Genomic DNA, 26,066 nt, shown 5'->3' with positions numbered 1-26,066 from the left:
TGGGGTGGGACCATGGATATCTGTTTTCACTCCAAGTTTTGTGTGAAATAGCTAAGGACTGATAACCTGCAATTAATGTTGGTGAACTAAGCATCTACCCTTTGGGGATCTATGTGCAGAACAAGTACCATTTTACAGTTTTATAATTTTACTTCAGAATAGAAATTCCTGCAAGTGCAAATCAAGTCAGTCTTAACTCAAAAGTTCCTGCCACAGGGAGTTTCCACCCTGCCAACTCCCAACAGATGAGTTGGGAGGATGAGTTTTGGAGAAACTCATCTAAGAGAGGTTAAAGGTAGGGATTGTTTTTACTAATGTGTGCTCCTCATGTCAACTTCCTTCTGATCGTACCTTTACCTAGCTTACATCTACAAGTTCATCATGAAACTGTAGTAATTTTTATTATTATTATTGTTTTAGGACTCTTCAGTAGTCAAAGAAAAGACAGTAATATGTGTCTTCTGATGGTAGCTCATCCCAATATCTTCAGAGACAATTTTGCATGGGATGAGTTGGCATTTCCAGTTACAGGGAATAAACACAGTGTCTGCTCTGTGTGTTTAGTCCTGGGGAACAGCTCCTGATGAGGCATCTGAACTATCCCAGCTCAAATGGCCCTGTGAATCTTTAGTTATCAGCCCAGGGTTTGGCCTGGGAAGCCCTGTGTTACCATAGCTGTGGGAGTCTTGCTTTTCCTTGGGGGAGAGTTCTAGGGGGGCATGTGCACTGCAGAATATATGGGCAGCACTGCACTCTAGAGAAATATCAATCTATATTACATAGTTCTGCTTCCTTATTGCTGTGGATCACTAAAACATCACCTGAGTCCCAGCAAAGCTAAAATTTGTGTCATAAGAGCAGCAATACATGTTCTTGTCAACAGCATTGTCCACCGAGTTCAACAAAGGTAAGTTTGACTGGATACTAGGAAAAAAAATCCTTCACTGAAAGGTTGGTCAGGCATTGGAACACACTACTCAGGAAAGCGTGGAATCACAACCCCTAGAAGTGTTCAAAAGAGTTGTGGATGTGGCACTTGAGGACATGGTTTTGTGGTGAACACGGTGTTTCTGGATTAACAGTCAGGCTTGATGATCTCAGGGGTCTATCCCAATCTTACTGATTTTATGACTCTACCTGCATGACTCCAGCAGATGCAGGGCAGATGCCAAGCAGCAGAGCCCTGTGCTCCAGCCAACCCTCTGTGTCCTTGAGCCTGTGTCTACACAAACAGTTGTTCAATTTCAAGAGATTCTATTTGAGTCTTTTGGGGGAGGGGGTTGTCTTGGTGCTTACTGTTTATTTTGGAGACATCTGCCTTCAGAGACCCTGAGGGAGAGTCTGGACCTGCTCTGAAGGACAGATCCATGACCATATTCTGGAACAGTGTTCCATATTTATGTGCTTTCAGGCTGTGGGCACCAGAAGTAGATCATTGAGATTGCACCTATGGCTTGATGAAGGGCCAGATACCTTTTCTGAGAGCAGGGCAGCTGGGGAGGTATGAAAGGGACTGGATCCTGTACTTGCACGCTCTCCAAATGTCCCTCCATCTTTGCAGGATAGATTTCAACTGGAATTCAAAGAGATACATGTCTCATGTCAGTTTCTCTGCATAAATGCCTGTATTTAATGTACCTGAAAAAGATGCTGATGTTTGCCTGGGTAGGAGAACTGTGGGAGGCTCAGGGGAAGAGCACAGATTAGTGAGCTCCCCTGATCGATGTGATCCGTGAAAAATTGCTGCTATTCACAGGGGAGAATGTCAATGTCCTTTTTGTCCTCCACAATAGTCCAAAAAAGCTCTCCAACATCTTGCTTTTACTAACCCATTTGCTATAGATTCCATAGGCACAGTACAGTTCTTGCTACAAGGCATGGGTTGTAATATTAACCATGATGCTTTGGAGCATCTTAGGAAGCTGAATGGGGTTGGCATCAAGTAACTTTCTGTCTTTCAGTCTTGTCTTAATGCACCTGCAGACAAGGGGAGAAGGATGATCAAGGTTAAAACCCTACAGGTAGTTTACCCTCAATAAAGGTTCAGATTTTCACAAAAACCAAGGAGAGTTAATCACCAATATTTCACAGGCTCTCCTTTCCTCAGGGCTGACTTGAAAGCTGTTACTGTTGCCTGAGGGCAGAGCCTGGAGTTCCCAATATTTGAAAACACCATCCAAGAAAATCTGTCAAGGCCAATATGATAAACAGGCTATTGCAAGAGGGGAGTTTGGCAATCCCACATACAACTTAAAATTATTCCTTATAATACATTGGACTTTACATATTACAAGGCTCCGCAGACACTGATCCTCTGCAGACCTCTGCAAGACCCAGCCACTGCTATTGCTCCCACTTGGCAGCCAAGATGCTTTTAGGGTAAAAAGCTGAGCTGCCAACACCCTGCAAATCTGGGAGTGTTTGATGCAGGATCAAACCTCCAGGCTCCCATTAGCTCAAGTGCAGATCCACATCCCCTTCCTCTCTCTCCAGCATCTCTCCACCCAACTCATGCCTGCAAACCACACCAGAGACTGGGAGGAGGCTTTCTAATTTTCATAATTTCCACTCTGAAATGTTGGAAAGCTTCCTTTTTCCATCCTGGGCTTTGTTGTAATGCAGGCATTGTGTATCCTCCCATAAACTTTCAAATGCACCAATAGTGGCAGTTTCCTGCAGGAGAAAAAGGGTTTGCTTCAGTTAAAGCAAGTGGGAACCCGGCCAAGAAGAGTCATAAAACCAGAGTGCGTTGATTTTTAAAAGCACAGTTATGTTTGTGCATTCCAATGCATCCAATCAGTCACCAGAGAGCAGTTAAAGTGTCCTTGGGGCCAACCTCTGGCTTCTGGAGAATGGTGTCAGGGGAAAGACAATCAGGCTGATGCCAGTGGATGACCTGGCCCCTTTTCCTGACAATCAGTCAGAGCAGATGTTGTGGTGCTGGCCAGGCTCTGGGTCACAGTAGTTTGAAAACTTTTTATTCCTGAACTTTGTTTCATATGAATCCATGGATGCTGTTTTCCACACTAGACTGGAAGAGAAATTGCTGAAAGATCCAGAGCAGATCCAGGGTGTAGGCAGCATGAATGCTTTCCTGAAAAGGCCAAGAGGTACCATGGGGTCTCTGAACATTCCTTTTAGCACTCAGCACTAGTGTTTTCTCTGAAATCAGTACCTTTCTCCCCAGGAGTCCTCTATGTTAGGGGCTCAGGATGAAAGAGCCCCATTTTAGAGGGAAGGGAGCAACACATTTCTGAAATCACTGCCTTTTAGAGAAACTGCAGATGGAAACCCACAAATCATGTGGAGATGGATCAGGCATCTTGTGCAGCCCAGGACATCTATCACCTCAGTCTTGCACTCAGCCCCTCTCCATGAGGTCAAGGCTTTGCAAGGAGAGACTGCAGCCCTGACCTCAAAATCCCTGGGCACCAGCCTCTGAGAAACCTTCTGTTGTTTCTGTTTCATAACCATTGCCCACTGGGGAGGCAGTGACCAGCTCTCCCTCCCGGTTCCTAGCTTGCAAAGCCAAGAAATACCAACATGAAAAGGTCCACATTCTCTTATCCTGGAATGAACTGACCACGTCTGGTCACACAGGGACAGAGCCCAGAATACCATCTACGTGGGCTTTTCTTTCCCATGACAAGTTTCCCAATCAGAGCTTGAATAAACATTAGGTCATCACCAATTTATAATGGCAGAAATTTATGTCTCTCTTGATCACATTTTCACAGAAGCAGAAATAAGCTTTCGTTCTTGCTATTCTATCCATATCTTAATCACTTTCTGACAAAAACAAACACACAGTTTTGAAATCAAACAGATTCACAGCGGGTGTTCCCTGCCCAGGCAGTGATTCTTGTCTGACTGGACCACTGCTGTGTTCAGTGTTGATTTTGGTGGGCTTCAGACATAAATTTTACCAAAGACCATTTTTCTTAGTGCACAGAATAAGAGCCCCATTGTTACAGCAATGATGCATTTGGGACACATCTCCATTTCTCTTTAGACCAAGGCAGACACTTAATGGGGCAGTTCTCATAGTTGAATACCCTTTTTATTTCCTTTTCATGATGGAGCAGAATAGTCCCAGGTACCATACCTGGAGAAGGTTATTGCTCTCTGTCCCCTTATCTTGGTGGAGCAATGGCTTGGAGGAGTGTTTATACTGAGGTCTAGGCAAAATCACCACAACAGAAATGTGCAGTCATTTATGTTTCTCCTGAATCCTGAAATAAACCAAGTGAGGTGAATCAGGACCAACTTTAAGTGCGTGGCTCTCACAGACCAACACCTCAGCCTGTGAGGGAAGCTTTCCCTGGCTTTGCAAAGTTGTGACATGGCTTTGTCAATTGATTCCTGTCCATGATAAGGCTGAACCACAGCTGTCAGAGCCCTTCAGAGGTTGCTGCTCAACCCACATGTGTGTGGCCTGTCATGGGCAATGGCACTGTCTGTGGGGTGAAGGCAGTGCTGCAGGGACCAAGGGCAGCTTGCTGTCCTAGGCAGAGGTGGGGTGGGAGCCAGACCAGGGGCAACACACCAACACAGATGATGAGTGCAGATCAAAAGGCCTTTGGCACCATGGGAGCTCTGTGTCTGGGTGGAGATCCTGCTGTGTCTGAGCTGCATCTGGAGCTGGGGAGGGGCTGTGGGACCTACAGGAGAGGACATGGTGTGGCATTCCCGGCTGGCATGAGGGTCTGGTGGAAACTGCCCATAAGAAATGAGTGTAGTCTTGCATGTGGTTCAAAGTGGATTGCATAGATAGAATATATAGCTCTAAGCAATGAAGTAGTGAACTTACTTCAACCACATAGAGTTATTCAACTTGTGAACAACATTAGCTGGGTTTTGATCACTCCTTTTTTCCTGAGCTACTGTGGTGCTTGGGCAGAACTTCCAAGTTCATCATTCTCCTAAAAGTTCCTATATTTGTTTTCCTTAGACTCGAGACTTCTTTTTAAAAAGAAAATCTGCCATATCCTTCAGCTGCAAATGATTTAATAGCTCTTGGCTTTGTGTGATCTGAATATTTTCTTGTTCTCTTGCTTTGCAGCTGTGACCTACTTAATTACAAGCAGGAAACAAATCCCAGAATCATTAGACTTTCTGCCTGGCTTGAAGAAGGGGAAAAAAAATAAAAATCTTATGTTGTTAAATACTAGGATGTCCTTCTTAATAACAGGAAGTCAAGCTCCAGATAGAAACAGTGAACATTTGAATTCTTTGTGCATCAAGATAAGACCAGCAAAGAGCTTATGGGTTTTATTTTTTTATGGCATGAATGTTTTGGGGGCAGGGGAAATGACAGCCGCTTCTAACAGCCAAAATGGGAATGAGTCATAAATTTCTAAATCAAGAGCGTAAATCCTCTTTGTTTTAAGTTCTGAACAGCTTCAGTCTGCTCTGTCCACAGAGACAATGAAGTGACTGACTTGCTGCTTCGATCCGGCAGCGTTCGGTCTATTTTATCCACTTTTCAGGAAGGATGAGCAAACAAGCCAGACTGTGAGTTAGGATCCCCCATGGCAAAGCATCATGTTGGAAGACAGAGCATGGGAGAGTTTGATTCTCTTCACTCCACCTCTGCAGGAGTGTAGGCTACTGTTTATAGCTCCTGAGACTCAGTACCCCTTCTGGAAATGCTGGTGTAGTAGCAGCTGTAGAAAGCAACCAGAGAAATGAAGGCCAGGACTGCCAGCCTCTGAGAGTGGCTGTCCCACACAGGCACTTCAGCCCTCTTGTCCCAGTTTATCACAGCCCTGGTAGCAGCTCACTAGTACAAATCCCCCAGTGCATCACGAGGCAGTATAAGCTGCTGTTTGCTCAGAGTTTTAAACCAGCCAGCAACAGAAGTGCAAGTTATCATCTTCTGTCAACTGTGCATGCATTATCACTGCAGATGGCATGGATCCAGCCCTCTCCTACAACAAATGGAGATTTTCCATTAGCAGGAGCCACAGGGGTCTGCGTTTCGGGAGCAAACTGGATAGAGGTCAACTCTTAAGCTCCACTGAGAAGGTCTAACTGGTCCCAGCTGGGGAGATATTCTCAGCAGGAAGATCTGCTCCAGTACAGAAATCCCCCTCTGTTGACTCCTCCTTTTCCCATCTGCAGGTTAATTGTGCTGTGGCAATAGAAACAGCCCTGTGATCCAGCCCAGTGCAGATGCCATGAGTGAGTGTGCAAGTGTGTGCACACACAGGGCATTGTGGTTTCAGCAGCCCAGTGTGGCTCAGGCTGGGACATCCCCTTCCTCCATGGCAGCCTCCCTACACACACCTAGCACCACCTGGATGTGTACAGCACTACTCCCACAGGCAGCACACACGTACAGAAGCAGTCTTCACCTCGGGGAGCATTTATTTACTCACAGTTATCTCATTATGCTCAGTGTAGGAGCTTTCAACACAAAGGGTATATTATCGACCCAAGCTATTTTAAGTATTTCTGCTTTTTGCTGCATAACTCCCATGGAACATGACCAGTTAGCTTTCTAGAACACTTATTTACTCTTCAATGTGAAACAGTTCCCCTGAGTTTTCATATCACCTGACAAATGACAGTGAATTAATCTATTGAGGAAATGGAGACCCATAAAGCTGTGTGACTCTTCTAATGTTGCTCAAGAAACTGATGACTCTTCTGGAATAGAACCAGATTCCTCCTCATTTTCACTCTGAAGGTTATATTTGACCTGCTTATCTTCCTCTCTGTCCAGTGACAATTATATCCTAACCAGTAATATCAGTATTTACTAGTAATGATTTTTTATAAGGAGCTTCAGAATAAATTAAATATGCCTTCTTTATTTGAGGCAGGAACAGGCTTTCCAACCCATCAGCAAGATCAAACATGGAAATCTGGACCACTGATTTTCTAAAATATGTTCCCTTTGCCCTCCTTCTTTTTAATGAAATGCTCACCCTTGTCAGTGAACAGAAAGGACTTTGTATCAGTCATTGAAAGCAGTGAGTGTTACTACTGTGTCTGAATCAGGCAGATACTTAAATATATCTGCAAGATAAGTTGCAAGAAAATGTTCTGCTGCAATGGGTCATTTGTGCTGTGTGTAGGCTTGTTTTGCATGGACAGCAAGGCTGCCCTTCATTAAATTATCTGCCATGCCATAGGGCAGAACTGCAGACTGGCTGTTTATGAGCCACCAGATTTGTCCCTTCTCACAGGCAAATAGTGCCATTTAGGGGAAACCTGCAGCAGGCAATAGTGTGTCTCCCAAACCACAGCCCTCAGCCAAGGCCATTGGGACAGCTTGATCATCATCTGATAAAGGGTGGGAAGCACAAGATCAATCATATAATATTGTATATTTTCTATATATTTTTAGAATATAGAATATAAAATAGAAAATATAGAATATATATTATGTATATAATTCACATTTATATGAACACAGATGCAACAGGGGAAACCTTTCAGAAAGAATCATAGAAAGGTTTGGGTTGGAAAGGACCTTAGTGATCATCTAATTACATCCCCCAAAGGCAAACACTTGCTCCAGTCACCAAAGGAATAAGCAAAAGCTTGAAATGAGAAGAGTGAAACTTCACAAGTGCGTGACTTCTTCTGTGGGCAGTCAGGCATGTTCAGTCCTCAGTCTGAGATTCAGTGCCCACCTGATAGGCACAGACACAAGTTTGTCTCAGGTTTGAATTGTGTCATCCCTGAACCTTGTCAGAGGCTATTTTAGACATGGGTGAATAACATGAAGAAAACAGCTCAGCTGCTGGATGAGCTCTGGGTTGTTCCCTGTTCATACATGCCTCACAAGCGGGGTATGATTTTTTTTCTATTTTCTTCAGGCCAAAATTAATTCTCCCGAGCATTTCTACACATGATGGCAGAGAGCAGGGTGTTGATGAACCTAGTGGTGATGGGCATGTGAAATCACTTGCTGCTTTGACTGGAGAGCCCAGTCACAGGACATTACAGTGCCCAGCAGGATCAGAGTTAATCATAAGCTTGGGTTTCCAAAGTGAATAATCGTATTTAAGATCTTACCATTCACTTTCTGTGGCTGTTCTGCACTATTTCCTTAATACATTGTCCTGACCTACATCCCCTGCTGCAGACTCATTCACCACAGCATCCATGGAGAAAGAGGATTGAATAGCAAATCTCTGCACAATCTCTTTCACATTTCTGCATAGCAGAAGTGAAAATCACTTTAGCTGGTGGAATATTAGGGACAAGTACAAGCCCAGCTTTATAGGATTCACCTACTTTTAAACCTTGTTAAATCACTAACACAACTTACTTTAGGAAATGAAATGTGTATGATTTGAGAAGATGACATACTCTCTTCTGCCAGTCAATAAAAATCTCTCTAGAGTGAGGACAGGAACAGCCTAACGCAGATGGAGCTGCTGTTGGCATAACGATAATACTTTGCACTACCAGAGCACTTTACATTTCCAAAGAGCTTTAGAAATGTTATGATCAAGGTGGATGACTGGAATAGTAAATTTTCATTCTGTTAATACTGTGAAGCAGCAGTTCATTTCATTATGGAACATTTTAGGCCATATGGACTCGTGAGAACATCTTGAGGAAATTGGCCAGGATTTCTGACTCATGATGTTCGTCCTAAAATGCAACCAGCAGGGAAGCCTTCAATTTCTTGAATTTTCTCTGCAGGAAAGTTTTAGGGTTGTCAGCAGTGGCAGACCAGGGGGGCCAGGGGGAGGCTGTTCATATCTGTGGTTTTGGAAGCACATGGAAGGTGAGAGTTAGGAGGTGACAAGAGTGCAGGCATTGTATTTGCATGGGGCAGCAGATCTTTGGGCCAATACTTCCAAGAACAATTGCTTGTCTAACAGTTCCAGAGAGGTGAGCTAGGGGTGTTTGTGCCTCCTCTACAAGCCTGTAAAGGTTCAGGCATGATCACTGTCCAGATGTTGTGGCCCAGCCAGACTGAGGTCATAATTTTTTAGTAATCCAAAATTAATACAGGTCCAACTCTTGGCTGATCAAAGCTCTTAGCAGACCCAGTATGGACATCTCTACTTTATTTTCACTCCTCTTAAATTTGGAAGAGTTTTCTTTGCCTAGAGCCTATATGCTGTATAATAGCCCTCAAGAAATTAGAATTTGCTTCTTCAAATCAAATGCTATTCCCAGATCCTTTTAAAACCCTTCTCTCTAAGCTTTCCTTTTAAAAAGTACAGAGGAAGAAGAAATAAAACTAATAATTTGCAGTCCTTGCACTCCAGAAAGCTCCCAACTGGACACACAGAAAGCCTCCATGATCCCTCCTTGGGTGACAGCAATGTCATGTGTCAGGGGAAAGACAGAGAAGCCCAGATGAGCCAGCATGGGGGATGACAGCACCTCGACTTGGGTGGAAACGGCACTCAGAGACTCAGGTTCTCAAGTGGATTTGGGGCACAGTGACCATTTGAAAATCCTGGGGGACTCTGTGGTTCAGTGCAGACAGAGGAGGGAGGTCACTGCTCTAAGTCCCCACCGAGTGCCCTGGCTCTGCCTGGTGCACAGGAGAAGGGAGAAGGGTGGCTCCTTATCCATGTGTTTGATAACTCAGCAGCAGGACATCCCTTAACTGCTCCCATTGTATCAGACATGAAAATTATATACCATTAAGGCACAAGGAGAAAATTGTAACTGGTAAAATATCTCAAAATAGCATCTTCAGCATAAGAAAGTGTGAAGCTGCAATGTGAAAGTAGACTCTGGGCACAAAAACCTGACAACATTAATCCTCTTTACATTGTAGATAAATAAAGATCAAAAAGGGCCGTGAATTTGAAATAGAACCTAAAAGACCACAATGGGCTGGAGCTACAGGGACCATTGGGGCCATGTGTGAAGCAGAAGCAGGATGTTTCTGGTATGTCTACAGCAAACTCAGAGGAAACTGCCTCCCACCCAGCACGTCCTTCTTTCAACGTGCCCAAACAATCCTCACCCACTGGAAAGTTCTGGGTAGAGGTTTACTCTGTAGCATGATGGAGAGGGGTGCTGAACTGCTCTTTCAAGGCCAGAACATAGAAAGGTGAACACAGACCCATCTCTCAAGCTCCTGGTGCAGGAAGCACCCACCTACACCTGTGCATGGCAGGGATTTGTGGGGTCTGCAGAGAGGAGGAGCTGCCTGCAGGGTTTGGGATGGGAAATCCACCCCCAGCCTTCAAGCCCCAGTGACAGTCCCATGAAGCAACACAGCAGCTCAATGGGGTTGATATTTTACTTTTTCTCAAGGGAAGTAAGGATCTATTTTTATACCCTAGTAACAGCCTTTGGACTGTCAGTAAAACGTGGGAGGTTTCATAGTAAATGTTTTGGCTGACATTTTCTCAGAAACAGCGGGAAATAATCAGTGCATAATTAGAGAGGAAAAGACCTGCAAATGTCTATAAATCTATGTAGAGCGTAAAGGGCTTCTTTTTTTTTTCCTAATTGACCTTAGTGAAGGTGAAGCTGAGCATGTTTTATAGAATTATTATATGATTTTACAGAAATTCCTCAAAGGGTACACCAGTGGAAGAGCCAAGTTGATTATCCTCAGTATTTTTTTTTTCCTCTCTTCTGCCATTCTCTGTAGTAATAACCTCTTCTGACTGTTTTGGATAAGAAAGAGCACATTCTGTGGTGTCTTGCTTAAGAGCTCTTTTGGTAGACTATCCCTTGACTCCAGAGGGGATGGGCTATCTTTGCCTGAGAAAACTCCACTGTTGCAATTCCTTTGTGTCCTGCAAGGTGGGTTGAACAATCTGTACTCAGACTTTTACCCTCTCAAAAAATGCTATGTGTCGGGTCAGCAGGAAAACCTCCTCAGGAAACCAGACAATCTGCTCTAATCATGAAGGTAAATCTATCCACTGAATGTTCACTGGGCCTTCTGTAGACTCAAGTGACTCCTAAGGAGACTGCTCCAGTCTATCAGTTAAATAAATACATAGGAGAACTGTTTTCAGAAAGTCTGATTATGTCATCAGCCAAGTGAAAAGGCTCCTTCAGAGCTGCCCTCATCTGTTGAGTAATTACCGAGTTGGGACAGGGGCTGAAAATCTCCTTTCAGCCATAAGGAAAGACTTGATGCACATATGGAGCAGCTAATTTTAAAACTGTGGTATATCCTCCATTTCCCCTCCTCTCCTCTTTCCAGAATACCAAAGGGGTTAGGTCACATCCCAGAGCAATCACTTGCTATGGTTTCTTTTCCCCCCTCTGTTTTCCTTTATCAAACACATTTCTTTATTTTCCTCTCTTGTGCTCCCAGGCAGAGATCTTGTATATCAGGCTGTAGCCTGAAGCAAATATTGTCTAGTCAAGTTATCCCCCACCTCTCTCCCTCTCTCTCTCTCTCTCTCTCTCTCTCTCTCTCTCTCTCTCTCTATATATATATATACAAAAAATTCCTTTCTTCCAAATGAGGCTTTATAATGGAGATGTTCCTGGTCCCTTGTCTACATTGCTGCTAACAGAAGAGCTGTGTTACTGAGTTTAAAGGAAGGAAAATAACCAAGAGAGGATGAGCAGAGGGAGATTCCAGCAAAGGCTGGACACCAGGAAAACAGGCAGGGACAGGGAGAGGAGGAAGGAAAACTGCTTTTTGCAGAATGAATAGCTCCTAACAAGTTTAAAGGAAACATTATTACAATTTTATTACCATATTTTATGAAACTGCTCTAAAAACGAAGTCCTGAAGAAGCAATTAGGCTGAGAAGATGAATTTTGCAGCTGTATTTTCCTGGCCCTCCACCTGCCCTGTCAATGAGCTGACGAGCATCCTTGTGCTGTTGTTGTGATGCACAGCTCGCTTCGTGTCCTTCAGCCCTCAAAGAAGGAATTATGGATGGGGTCATGGTGGGATAGACCTACAGAAAATCAAGCTGATGTTAATATTCCTGCTTCTTCCCTATCCAGGGAGTTGAATCAGGGAAGACATTGAGGCTTTTTGGAAATGATGCCTTCTCACCTCTGCTAACCCAGCAGTTTTAGGAGTTCTCTATGTGCAAGTCCCTTCATGGTTTCAGCTCAAGTTGTCCTGCCTACCCCTCTAAAAAGTGCCTCCTAGGAAGTGCCTCCATGTAGGAGTTCCCCAGCTGACTCCTGTCTGCTCCCTCCAAATCCTGTGGCCTTTTTGCACACATTCCTCTGAAGGGAGAGTAAAATGAGTGAAAAATAGCACTGACAGGCAGCTGTCTCCAAGGGCACTGGCTTGCACTGTGCCTTTGATAAAAATACTTCCAACCTCAGTTTCCCCACCTGGTGATTAAACAGGAACAAGAAGTACTCATTAAATTTAGTTGGAAAATGTCTTACAACTTAACTCCATGATTTTGTGGTGATTTAACTGAACTGCAAAATCTTCATCTTGATAATTTATTTTTGCCTTCACTGGACCACTTCCCTCAGCTCAGCTCATCATGGATGTTGACAGTATTGAAGTCTGCTCCTGTGGGGAAACAGGCAAGGGACTGATCTCTTCTCAGCACTTATTTTAGGAAAGGATGCTAGGAGTGAATCTTTGTATCCACAGACCAAAAAGGGTGTTTTGGCATCCAGTTCTTCTGGAACTTCCTCCTGGTCTTGTTCAGATGAGACCCACCCTTATGAATATGAGCTAACCAAGGGTTAAAAATATCTCCACAACAGCTGAATCAGACTGATATTAAAAGGCCATCAACTTTCAAAAATATCACCCCTTGGGTAAATAAGGTGCTTTGCAGACTGTTGCATAATTCTCATGTAAAGATTAAGTTCCCTTACGAATTCAAAACACACAAAGGCTCCAGAACAAGCAGCAGGGTGGGAAAAAGACAGGAGTGAGACTGTGCAATGGAGAGTTAACACAAAATGAAAGGATGAAATGTTGCATGTGGCAGAGCTGCCTTCTCAGATGTTCTTTGGGAGTGTTTGAAAGAGTTAAGCCCAATAGTGGAATGTCTTGGGAATGCTGGCAGACGGAGAGTGAGCGGCTTTTTTCTTCCCTCTGGATGGAGTCCCAGGACTGAGCATGCAAAGTGATGACTTTGGATCCGAGTTTGCTTCTTGGGTCTGCAGCAGAGAGCTGGGAAGTGATGCAGTGTTACCAAGAAGTCCTTTGCAAGGGATGTGCAAATGCCTTCCTAAGTGAGGAGAGGTATTTTTACCTCTTCCTTGCTCATCCTTGGGTGCAGCAGGACTCACTCTGAGAAGATACACAGAGGGAGAAACCACATCCTGAAGGGCGTATGCAAAGGGAGAAAGGCACATCCCCAAACAGTTTATTTTGGCTGCTGGTTTTTGTTGTCCGTTTTGGTTTGGTGGTTTGGTGGTTTGATTTTTTTTTCCTTGCTTTTCGTTCTCCTTCTTTGATGGAAATTTCAGTGACTCTTTAACCTTGCAGTTCATAAGGCGCCTTGGGATTAGCTGGTTGCCTCGGAGCAGGGAATCTGGGGTGATTCACCCAGGGAGCTGGCATGGCTGCTGTGCTCTTTGGCTTTGAGGATCTGCTCTACAGCTGGGACAGCCTGGTGTGGAGCCTGACATCCCGGGCTCTGAGGACTTGCCGCTTTGGAAACCTGAGGGTCCTGCAGCTCATGCTGAAGCCATGGTGCATTTCCAGAGACGTTTATCAGGTAGGGTAAACAAAACACCAGGCCAGACCCTCAAACCCCAAGGCTGCAGGGGGGAGACCCCCTGGGAGTCTCACAGGGTCCTGTCCTGTTCCTACCAACCACTTTGGGTCCGACACAAGTGGTGGGACAGAGGGGATGCTGTGGGCAGGGGAGGTGTAGCAGGAGAAACTTCTTGGTTTGAAGGATAGGGATAGGGTCTCCCATGGTGGAACACAGGTCCAAACTCTTACTTCCACAGAGAAGGGGGGGGGGGGGGGGGGCGGGAATAAGTGAAAGCAAATTAAGCTTCAATCTGCTATATCCCCTTGAGCTTTAAACTCATAAGTACAACCTTAGCTTTTCTGCATCCTCAGGCTGTCCCTACAGCACAGGGATAATTTATAATTTACCCAGAGGAAAGGATGCCTAAAGGCACCTAATCTGTGGAAAATGGGCATTTGCAGAGGGTTTTCAACTGTAGTAGCACTAATTATCCCTAAGTGATTTGTGCAATGCCTTCTGACTGCTTCATTTTGCAAATTCCCAGGCTTCTGATTGCTGAAAATTTCTGGTTTGCTTGATGTATGGTTTATGTGGTATAGAGAGCTTTGGGGCTTGGACAAGTGGCTTCTCTAGAGTTACACTAACTGCTTACTGCTTGAGGTATAGTGACACAGCTGTAAGAAACTGTGTGTGTTTCTGAGGCTGATTAAACTGGGTTAAGCAAACTGAACATCACAGAATGATCTAGTACTGAATGTCACTTTGAAAAGTAACTCATTCCTGTCCAAAGGTGAGTCCAGGTTGCAATGTAAACCCACCAGCTTGTCTGCTTTTTAAATCAGCTTTAGACAACTGAGGTTAGGCATTTATCTGGCTGTGGGGACAAGCCCGTTGCAATATTTATCATCTCCACAGATTTGTCTAATGCTGGACACTGGAGTGACTGATTGGTATGTGCATTTGGAAAATGTATTTTCTGCTACTCCCATTTACTTGGTATTTTGCTTTTCCTGTGCTTTGGAAGTCTCCATGTGCGAAGCCAAGTCATACAGAAGGCAACAGATTAAAAGCCTGTAGAAATTGTGTGTACTGGTTAGTGGGAGACTGGGGCAGGGCTCTTAGTAATTTCAGCAAACTTTGAACCAGCTTCAAATCATCCTCTGGTTTCAGCAGACTTCAGGAATAGATTTTATGGTCTTTGGAGTTCAGCAAGCATGGGCAGCATTTTTATTTTAAGTATTTGTTTGTTCCAGAAGACACCAGCAGCCAGTAACACAAACCCATTCCCCAGGGCTTGGCTTTGAAACCCCCCTGAGATACACCACTGAGATGGCCCCAAGTGAGCCACACTGCCCTCCCTGGGCTCTGCTGACTCTTGGCTGAGGTGAACTCAGAGGTCAGTCTGTGCAGAGGCTGCCTATGGTGTGGGGCTTCCCCACTCTCTCTCTGAAGCTTGTCTTAAGAACTTGAACCTGAAGCCATTCAGCTCACATGGGCCTGGGAAAGGGGAGGTGGAAGCAAGAGGGCTCAATGCTAAACCTCAGTTTTACCCTTCACCTATGTAAAAAAACCTAAGGAGTTGATTTTCAGATATGTCCAGATTCTGATTACTGATCATGTATCCCAGCCTATGCACCACACATCAGGGGATGCCACTGCCTGTGAAGACTCCCAGGACTGGTGTTCTTTCAGCAGATTTATCTTGCTGTGAGCATTGAGCACATCCACAAATGCACATGCCTTGAGCCCCATGGCATTATATCATGATCCTGGCATATTATTCCCCTTTGCCAGAGTCACCAATGAAAAATGACCAGGAAAGGTGCCTCTCTTTCCACCCAAACAAGTATTAATGCAGCCTGAAAGATGCTCACAGGTCAGCATGGACTTGAATAGTTGTTTGTTTCTCAGACAGAATCTGTGAACATCTGCAAAAGCTCAGTAAAACCACATCACTTTATTTGTCAATGCCCATGAGCTGCAGTTCTTTGGAGAGGATCTGAAATGCTGGGTCAGGTACCAGGAGAATTGCTGCTGGGTGGAGGTTTGTTGGAAAAGGCATCTCATAGCTCATCACTGCGGAGTTCCAGCAGCAGCAGTGTTATTAGCAGCCAGCATGAGCTGATAGCTAACTCTACACTTATGTATATTAATCCTAAATGCATTTCCTCCAGTAGCCAGCATTGTCCAATTTAAATGCTGGCAGGGTATTTAGTAGAGTATTGCTTGGACAGAAAGCCTGACAGTTTAATCACTTCCCAGACACAGAAACTTCTTCCATTGCTGATTATTTAGATGAGCAAATAAGCTCTTGACTATGCTAGTTTTTGTTGTTACTATATATTAACCCCTGTTGTTACTGCACCTTGAGAGCAAAGCACAGCAGTGTAGGACATCTGCCTGGTACCAGAACCAGAAAAACCCTGAAAAGAAACATTAACAAGAAACATGAGTCAGCTTTGTAAAATGAAGCCATGCTTTCTCATACTCTGAGAAGTATGTTTTGTGTTTTCCTTTGAGTTATCACATCTCAGTGCATCTCTGCTCCTGATGCCTTTTGCTGAGACAGAGTTGGGGGTAGCAGAGGAGTGTAGCACACAGCCAGGTTCTGGCTGAGCAGGACCCACACTGCTGGGCACACAGCACTGGGACAACTCAGTTCCTCCACCAGCCAGGATTGTGGCTGCCTGGGTATGGCTCTGACTTAGATAATTTCTTTATATCCTTGCCCTTGTCTATTATCTACACCACACAAACATTCCAAAACTTGCCAGTTCCATTCTACTGTCCCATCTACAAAATATATAAAAATTAAGACAACACTGTACAGAGGGTACAGATTTACTGCCAATATTACAGGCAATGGCTTCTTGAAAACAAAACAAGCTCCAGGCATCAACATAATCAGTGTAATTCCCTTATTTATTATGAGAGACTTTACTTTCTTTGCTCTCAGAAAATCAGCACCAATGCTTTAGCAGAGATAGATGAAATAGCAGTTTTGGGGTAATGCTGGCTGCAGTGGTTAGAGTGGTATCTGAAACACTTCAGTCTTCACATACAGTCTGACACAGCAATTGGCAGTCTGGACTTGCTGAAGCTGCACTCTGAGCAGCAGTTGTTATGAAATAGGTTAAAACAATCAAAAAATTGTTCCTTCATTCTTGTTCTCCAGACTGGGTTTTTGTCAGGGATGCTGTGTGACTCTATTTTTCACTGTCTGTAAGCAGTGCTTTGGTACTCAGGCCATCTGAGCAGTACTGAGAGCTAGAGGCTTTTGGTACCCTGAGGGGTACAATCATCTGTCTCAGACTGCATTTCTTCCCCAGCAGATAAGTCTTCCCCAAGTCTGCTGTGATTCCCAGGGACACATTTGTCTGCCCAGTCTGAAACAAACCTCTTGCCTTGATCTGTTTTCAGTGGGGCTAATATGCACCACTTGCTATATTTTAATTGTAAGGAATGCTACATTTTAATTGTGTTTTGTGATCCACCATGTGGTTTTCTGACTGCATGATTGGAATTCATTTGAAAAAGGAGATGAACAAATAATAAACTTCCAGTCGAGGCTCTCAGACAGTCAGTTGTGCAAGATGTCACCGAGCTGTCGGATGTATTTTTACCAATGCCCAGATGTCTGACTGCTCTGACCTACTAAACAAATGGCCCTGTGAACTAACACAGTGCCTGCTTTTGCAGAAATACTCACATTTCAAGAAGTACTGGGGGAGGGCTGGCTTATAATTATGGGATAGGCAGTCAGTTCTGCATTTTAACATCCTGAAGATAATTCACTATTTATTTAATCTCCAAATCCATCAACAAATGTTTTAGTTTCCCAGCTATGCCTGTGCAATGTCAAAGAACATTAGGCAGTGCAGGACCTACATCTACAGTAAAAATGCATTTATGTGTCTCGACTGTTTAAAATCCCACCAACTGCTCCTACCAAGTCAGAGGCAGACCATTGGATGCAGAGCCATCTCTCAAGGATGCCACTCACAGATATTTAATTCCTCATTCTCTCTAGACAGCAGTGCTGTGTACTTTTTACACAGTGCTTCTTATCCACCAAGTACTTGGAAAGACAGATAAGTAATTTTACTGCTATAGAAACTGAGGCGGAATCAGATGCAATTCCTCATTCAGGTTATGGGCACGGGTGCAGAATTGTCTGCAGTACCTCATTGCTCCCCACATGTCCAGTTACAGGCAATGGAATTAAGGAAGGAGGTTGGATGTAGAATTTTGGGGCTGGCTGCTAATCTAAAATGAGGGAAAGAGCTTTTGTTGTGCTGGCAGATATGCAAATTCATGGAATATTCTATACTTTAGCAAAAAGTTTCATTTTGGCTATTAGGAAGAAAATGTTGTAGGGCAATGAGACAGTGGCACAGGTTGCCCAGAGAAGTTCTGGATGCCCCATCCCTGGAAGTGTTTGAGGCCAGGCTGGATGGGACTCTGGTCTGGTGGGAGGTGTCCCTGCCAGTGGCAGGGGGGTGGAACTGGAGGATCTTTGAGCTTCCTTCCAACCCAAACCATTCTGTGATTCTACTTGCCAGATCCTATAATTTCCCCTGAGGAGAATGCACCTCAGGTGTGTTTCCCACAGAATTCACACTGTTGGCCATGGGGTGCTGACGGTTTTTTCCCACCTGTCATGGGCACTGGGAAGTTGACCTGGAGAGTTTTGGGGTTTCTCCCTCATTCATCTGGTGGTTTTCTGGCATCAGAAAAGGGACAGACTGTTTCCACTTCATGGTGGGATTTGAGACATCCCCACAACCCCATGTACCCTACGAGGAAACAAGGTCTTCCTCCTCAGAAAGGAACAGTTTGGAAATTCCATTCTTGTTTCAGCATCATTCTTCACCCCGCTTGTCTTGAAGACATCTAATTATGTTTAATCTAATTAAAGATTCAGGAGCAAAAGCAGAATTTTGCACGCCTGCCCTGCTGCTGTAAAAGGCTGTGCAAAGCAATGCTGGGCAAGAGGGAGGAAGGAAAGGGCTGAAATGTTAAACACATCATCTCAGATTGGCAAAATTTCCAGGTTTTGATTTATAACTTCATCACCAAGTAGATTAATGTGGAATTCAAACACAACCAGCTCTTTGCTTTCCTTCCAGGCCTGACATATTAACATTTCCCATTAATCTAGTCAGCTCCAGCACGATGAAGGCTGAGGAAATGGGGGATTAGGCATGTGGGAGTGTTGGGTGGGCAGGGGAAAAGAGCCAACAAAACTCACTTTTGTTAACTAACTAACTAAACTAGAGAGCATGGGACCTTGCTCAGGTCTCAGGTTCTAGCTGGAGCTGTTTCTGACTCCCTTAAAGACAGCAAACACAGATCCTTTCTCTTCTGGTGCAGGGCAGAGGGGTTTTCAGTGGGGCTGCTGACTTTCTGCTCATAAGGACAGTGGTGGAGGTGGGCACTGGTGCCCCGTGGAGCTGAGCTCGCAGGGCTCCTTGCTGGCCACTGCTCTGTTCTCAGAACATTGCCATGCCCCGGTGCAGCTGGGGGTCAGGAGGCTTCAGGCCCTAGGCTTGCAGTCTGCCTAATCCCCAGTTTTGTGGGGAAGCAACCGTGACTTGTTTTCCCCAGCACTCTTTGCTGATCCAGTCCACAATCTCTGGAGATGCTCTAGAGACTCCTCAAATTTTATTGCTACATATTTGAGCATTTATGAAATTTGAACCGCTTCTCTTGGAAAAAAACAAAACAAGCAAACAAAAAACCCCAAAAAACCTAAAGAGCAAAAACACCAAACTAACAAAAATCACACCAAAAAAAAGAGAGGGAAAAATAACCATCCACTGCAGAAAAGCCAAATGAATCTCACATGTTTCCAAAGGCAGCTCAGGAACTTGTGGCTTGCAGAGTTTCTCACCCCATCTTCATTACAAGCAGAAGCAAAGAGGGTTAGACAGTGAGAGGAGGGAAGAGAAAATGCAAAAGCTAAAAATTCATTTTTGCCAGAAATCATATCCAACAGACATAATTTTTTATTTTTTTTTTTTTAAGAGCTTGTGGGGAAACCTCAAGCCATTTCCATTCAAGTTATCTATGAACACTACAAGTGTTCACTAAGTTCCCGCCCCCAGGTATTTTTATAGCACACTGTAAATTTGCCTTCAGCGTTTGATACAGACTTCTCCTGCCTTTGTGGGGCTGGGAAGGGCTGGGACAATCTGGTAGGATCTGTGGCACTGCCACCAGCCCCACCATAACCCCTCAGAGCACTGAGGTCAGTGGAGGGGCAATAACCCTTTTGCCTCTTGAACAAACACCTACTCCCCTCAATAGCTTGTGGGGATCTCTCCTTCCACTGTCCCAAGGCAGCTGTGGGGCAGGACAAGAGGCTCAGGGCTTTCCTGGAAGGAAGAGAAAAGCTCCAGAAGTGTGCTGGGCAATGGCTGAACCTGATTAAATCACCTCAGGGATTGCTGTGCTACCTTCCTGTTAAAGCCAACATGGAGCTGCAGCAGGCTGGGGCTTGTGCTAACTAATTATTAGCAAAAACAACATTTGGGTGTCTTCCAAGGCCTGCAGCTCATCCAGTGCTGCTAGAAAATGAAGGGGACCTTCAACCAACATTGACCCCCCTATTTGTCTTTACATGAACTTTTAGGAATGGTAGGAGGAGACTGAGTGGTCAAGTCTCAAGACAGGGATTTGTTTTTGTTAAATAAATACAGCAGCCTCTTAAAAGAGGAGGTGTACTTGGTGTTGGATTGCTCCCCTGTGAATTCTTCCAACCTGCCTCCTTGTGGGAAACACTCAACCTCCAGTTCCAGTCTGTGCAGGAGAGAGGAGTCTGGCTGCCCCCATTTGGAACAGGAAATTTTTCATGGTGTTAAATCCACCCCGCTAATAAATGAGTTTGGATTGCCAGTGCAGCCTACAGAGGCCACAAGCAGCTTGAGCAGACACAAGCAATGCTCAATTGTTCCTAGGGTGGATTTGAGCCTGTCCCAAAGCCAAGCTCTCTTGAAGTCCATCACCAATGACTTGGGTGTTCCTGCACCATCTTTGCTTTAGTCTGCAAGGGATAAAAACTGTGCTCTTCACAGGGATACAAACTGAGACAACCTCCAGTAGTTCACCCTGCTTATCACAGAAGTGCATATTACAGCAAAGCAAGGGAAATATTTTTTGATCCCCTTTTGTTTGCAGAAGCCAGGTCTGAACTGCTTCTTCCTAGGCTTAGCTATTTTCTGCTCAGTGTCTAGAATCATGAGACGGGATGCATTTTGTGCTCCTTTTGTTATCAATAATTGGGCAATTCATCCGTGCTGATTCGTTCCAAGATAGATGTCCTGTGCAAATCATTCTCTAGAGGTGCCAAACCCTTTGTGTGGAGACCAGAAAGAGCTGAGACTGCTAAACCCAACTGCATGCTTAAGTATTAAACACCCACAGTCCTGTGACCTAGAGCTCAGTCATGTTGTTGTGATTAAATACACGTCATCCAAGGCCAGAGTGGAGGATTCTGGAAGCCTGCAGGAAGGTCAGCAACCATCAGGACAGTGCCCAGCAGTCCTGCTTGAGTCATCAAGCTTTAGTTGCTGGAGTTAACACAACATGCTCTGTACTGAGACAGGATGCCAGGAACCTGCTTTTGGTAAAGAGCTTGGCTTCCCCAGGGAGACATTTGTGAACACTTCAATCCTCTAAAGTAATTGAAAACAGCAGGGAGTTTTGCCTGCAGCATTTTTGTTTGATTCAATCCCTTCTCCCTCAAAGAGAAATCCATCTTGAATATACAACTCAGAGTAGCCCCAGAACAGGTCCAGTCCCATCAGTCTTCCACGTGTTTCTTCTCTTGCATAAGAGAAGATGATCACGGAGAAAAAAGGCTTTTTCCTTCACTGTTTGCAACATGGCTTTTGAGGCCCCACCAAAGTCCTTGTGCAATGGATGCCATTTCCTTCAGATGTTCTCCTGGAGCAAAGGTGGAGCTGACTGGTGCCACTGAGCCAGACCTGCCCTGTCTGTGTTTGCATCTGCATCCAAGATGCTGCCATGAATCATCTGTGCTCTTGTAGAAACTCTCCACACCCAACCAACCGCATGCAATTGTTAAGAGAGAAAAGGAGCTCTTGGCCATGGGAGTTTTGGGGAAAAAACAAGTCAAAATAGGCACTCCAAAGATAACTCTTTTGTGGTAGCAAAAAAGCACAGAACAAAGACTCTGAATGCCATCCAAGTGTACGTACCAGAAGGCACTGAAGTTGAGGGATGGCTTCCTTCTTCTTTTTTCCCCTCTGTCCCCCCCAGGTTGGATTGAGGAGGATAAACCCGTGCACCTTTGACACCTGCAAGTGGCTACAGGCAACATTTGTGCATTAATTACTTCTTAAGTTTAAATATAAAGTTTAAATTTCTAGTGTCCACTCCTTTTGATTCATCTGTAAGACTCTACATTTAAATCTCTTTATGCACTGCATGTGTTCAAGTGAGCTCACAGCAGAGGATGGTTGTTGTTTTCCTAAATTGGAAGCTTATGAGCCCAAGCTGGAGGGAAATTGTTATGGAATTTCAAACCCTTTCTCTCCTTTCAGTTCAGGAGGCGTCTTTTTTGAACCATGTGAGTCCTCTGAGACTCCAAAACAGCTGACAAAAGCGTCATTTCGGGCCAGTCCTATCCCCTGCTCCTGGAGAAGAGCTCTGCATGGCAGCCAGAGCTAAGTCTCAACTACAAAAAGTTATCCAAGGTCAAATTCCTCCATCTCTGAACTTCCATCTACCCCCCAATGGGGATTAATGTCTGTCCAGCACCTGGCAGGAGTCACCCCCTGTCCGCAGCATTGCATAACTTGCGAGCCCCGTTGTGTGCAGTTACTCACCAACTTCACCGGTCACTGTGCTGCTGGAGCTGCTCAACACTGGGACTTGAGGGGCCCTCATAAAGCTCCAGGAGGGCAGGAATGTGGGTTTTACAGTCACTGCAAACCTGCTTTCTTCTACTTCTATGAGGCTTGATCTTAACCCCTCTGTGTTCAGGGGCTTAACACGTTTGTACAGTCACTTCCATGCCAGTAAAGCTCATGATGAGGAGAGCCTGATTGAGGGCTGGGAATCTTTATGTTACTGTAAGTTGCTGTACTTGGGTTGACCTTTGCTTTTTCTTCTTTTTTTTTTTTAAAGTTTTTTTTTTAATATTTTTAGAGCCCCACAGCCACAGTGGCCTGGAGTCATTGAGGTCCTCATGTGCACAGCCACAGCTGAGACAACTTTGAGTACTGTCAGGGCTACAGGCTGAGCTGGGCTTTGCAAAACCTCAGGTGATCAATCAGGGCTTTTTCAAAACCAGACTGCAAATGAGGAACCATTTGTGCCAGACAAATCATATCAGAGCAGCCACTGGGATAAGGAGGTAGTAAAGTAGGAAGGGGAATAAGCAGCACAGGAGTTGGGTAATTTCTAATTAAAGTGAGAATAGAGCCAGTGTTCATCTCAGAAAAGAGAGGTTCTGGGAAGTTCACTGCATTGCATATTCTCAGGCATTCATCATCTGAACTGTCTTTTAATTGCCACTATTATATCATATCACAAACATTCTTGTAATTTATCAGTCACAACCTCCTACAAAGGGATTCTTTCATTCAAGCAATTTTCACAGAAATCCTTTCCTCTTGGATCCCAGTCATGCAACACACTCAGACCGGGAATCTGGAAGTGGAAATTTTTTTCTTCTTTTTTTCCTAAACACAAGTTGTTGCTTTGCAGACATGTTTCAGTAACAGACTGTGTCCCAGTTTCAACTTCTTCCCCCTTCATCCCACGATAATAAGCTCTTAACAGCTCTCCTTCCTCTTATGGTAAAAGCTGAAATGTAAATAATCAGGATGTCCTAAGTGTCAGGAGCCAGCTGAGTCCTGCTAGTCCAGACTCTGGGTCTCTAACACCAGGCTGCCTTAAACATTTGGCTCAGCCAACAGACTGTATTTATAATGTAAACTCCCCTTGTCAGCTCCTAACTCCTGGCTCCAGTTTTAGAAAATTTAACATTTCTGGGGGTTGTATTTTCCCACCACTTAGACAAGAGCTAAATTTTTTCCTCTCAGAAAATACACTTGTGTGTCAAAGGCCAATGACCAAGAAAATATCAGTAGTTTTGCAGCCTAAATATAGCACAGAACTGAGATCCCAAATTCCTGTGAAAGAGCCAGTATAAACAGCCATCATCTGTGAAACCTGGGAGGGGGCTGAACCCGGGGCTTTTTCTTTATGTTATCGTACGGCATGGTGCCTGGATGTCCTGGCGTGGGTGAGGAGCCCTCTGTGCAGGGACATCCTCACCAAAGTCCTTTCCATCTGTGGCCTTCATTACCCAGCCTCAGCAAAAGGCTTCAGTCAGCCCAGCCCGGAGATGCTGTCCTTGCACTGGCTCACATCCACAGGTCATAAGGGGTTGGCTGGGTGCTCTTGGAGTGACAGCCCCAGGTTCAAGTGCTGCCCTTGGCTTTGCCAAGGAGTGGCATTGCAAGGATAAGCCACGAGGATGATCTTCCTGTGAACACAAAACCAGCCAGAAGGAATTAAGCCTTGGCCCTCTGTTGGGTGCTGGTGATCAACACTGGCTCCAAGAAATAATCCACTGCCATCCCGAGTGGGAGAATGTGAAACAGCAAAACTAATCACATACTTACCCACGGATGGTTTAACAAGCACAGACTGATTCCTCTGATTCATCTCATCTTACGGTTCATATATAAAGCAAAAAGTTCACACATAAAGTATTTCCTAACAATAGCTGGGGTGACCAGGAAAGATGAATCCATTTGCCCTGCAGAAGTCTAGGGTTCCCCAGGACCATCATCTATCCACTTCACCTTCAGCCTAGGCCACTATCTCTCATTTTTTAATCTACATGGATAATGTCTTAACCATTAGCTGTGGATGGGAAAGATATGATAGCCATTAGGGCTGCCCCTCCCTCTTGCATCAGACTTGGGAGGGTTGGAATTAAATGAAACCTGGCCAAGGGAAGTGCAGCAGGGAATACATGGTGTTGAAATGGTTTGTGAATGCTCAAGGGTGGGAAGAGCTAATTTCTGTCAAAGCTGATAATGCTGGTTTACCGCATCCCTTTTAATTTCACTAACCCAACTCTCAGTGGATCTCGTTATCCTGGAATTCATTCAAGAGTCCCCATCTCCTCTAACAGGGCTCAGGACACCTTGCAGGTCTCCAGAGATTAATTGATATTAATACAGAGTAGTCATAAGTTTTCTCAGTGGGACATTTGCTCCCATGTCTCACAAGTTTGTTGTGTTTTAGGGATGAGTATATCTGGATGGCCCCTTGGGATTTTCTCCAGAGATTTTTTTAAAAGGAGAGGTCTTCTCCAATTCTTTCTACTCACATGCATCTTTTTGTGGGATGTGCTTTCCTCTTTCATCCTCAGCCAGGGTGCTGTTTGAGTAGCAGGTATGAGACCAGGGCAGGGTGACAAACCCAAAGTGATGACAAGCCTGCAGCCTTGGAGAGCTGCAATGTCCTTGAAATACCACAGTCTGCCCTCTTACAGATTCATGCAGACCTGCTTCCCTTCCATCTGCTGTTTGTCCTCTTGCATTCCAGTATTTTTTGCTCTGCCTGTTTTTGCCAGGAGTTGCACCCTTATCTCCTGTTCATAAGCAAATTAAAGTGCTTGCAGGTGACACTGCTCCTAACCTCCTCTGAGGAAAAACCCAAATGCCACTCAGGATGCCAAGTGCTGCTTCACGAGTCCATGGTGCATCCCAGGAGTGAGAACAGCTGAGTGATTGAGCACTGTAGTGCAGCAGCTGTGGAGCATGGGACCAGCTATTTGAAGAAGTCTCCTATGTAGTCATCACTGACCTCATTTTGATCAGCCATCAATATGCGCATCCTTTTATTTCAAAATACCCTGAAAGTCTTCATGCAAAACGAAACACACTCAGAAAAAATACTCCAAAAGGATTTTGCTGGGTCGTTTGGCAGTTTGGGAAGTCTGCAGAATTGGTAACATTTGACAGTTTTCATAGCTATAAAAATAAAGGGAGTTTTAAATTAGTACTGTAAGAGCCATGTGGAATCTGGAGTCAGATTGGGACAAAGCTAGATCTCAAATCAGCAGTTGTTCTGATGCTGTTCTGGACTGGGGAGGTTTTTGGGGGTAGCTGAATGCTGGGAAATACTGAATAAGCTGCTTCATTTTTGAAGGAAAGACATGAATAGCAATGTCAATTTAAAAGGAGAAATTTGCCTTGGATCCATTGTCCTGGCCTGAGACAAGGACACTGGGCTCTGCACCCAGCTTTGCCAAGGACGCTGCAGCATCTTGGGATCTTGCAAGACCTTTGATGCCTGTGTGTCTGTGTTTCCTCCTCCATTGTTCAGAATTGCTTCAGGACAATCTGAGTTTATAATAGTGCACTTGACAAGAGATCTTTGCCAAGCTGTAAAAGTGCATAATGAAGAGTTCTCTTAATGAGAGAG

General features: G+C 44.7%; 1 protein-coding gene across 6 annotated transcripts in view; it reads left to right on the top strand.

Annotated features, from left to right (window-relative positions):
• The window catches only part of FRMD4A (FERM domain containing 4A), a 383,203-nt gene that overhangs the window by 193,792 nt on the left and 163,345 nt on the right, over positions 1 to 26,066 (top strand). The window contains exon 1 of one of the 6 annotated variants that reach the window (XM_086886544.1): positions 12,758 to 13,610. The exons of 4 other annotated variants lie outside the window; for them this stretch is intronic. In XM_086886544.1, coding sequence (XP_086742670.1) covers positions 13,452 to 13,610 — 159 coding nt within the window. In that variant the 5' untranslated portion in view covers positions 12,758 to 13,451. Of the gene's footprint in view, positions 1 to 12,757; positions 13,611 to 26,066 lie in introns of those variants that run through there. One more of the 6 variants, XM_086886546.1, reaches the window with a different exon arrangement.

The sequence above is a fragment of the Cyanistes caeruleus genome, chromosome 4 (assembly GCF_971803275.1).
Source record: "Cyanistes caeruleus chromosome 4, bCyaCae1.hap1.1, whole genome shotgun sequence".
Classification (NCBI taxonomy): Eukaryota; Metazoa; Chordata; class Aves; order Passeriformes; family Paridae; genus Cyanistes; species Cyanistes caeruleus.
This window is presented reverse-complemented; position numbering and strand designations above follow the sequence as displayed.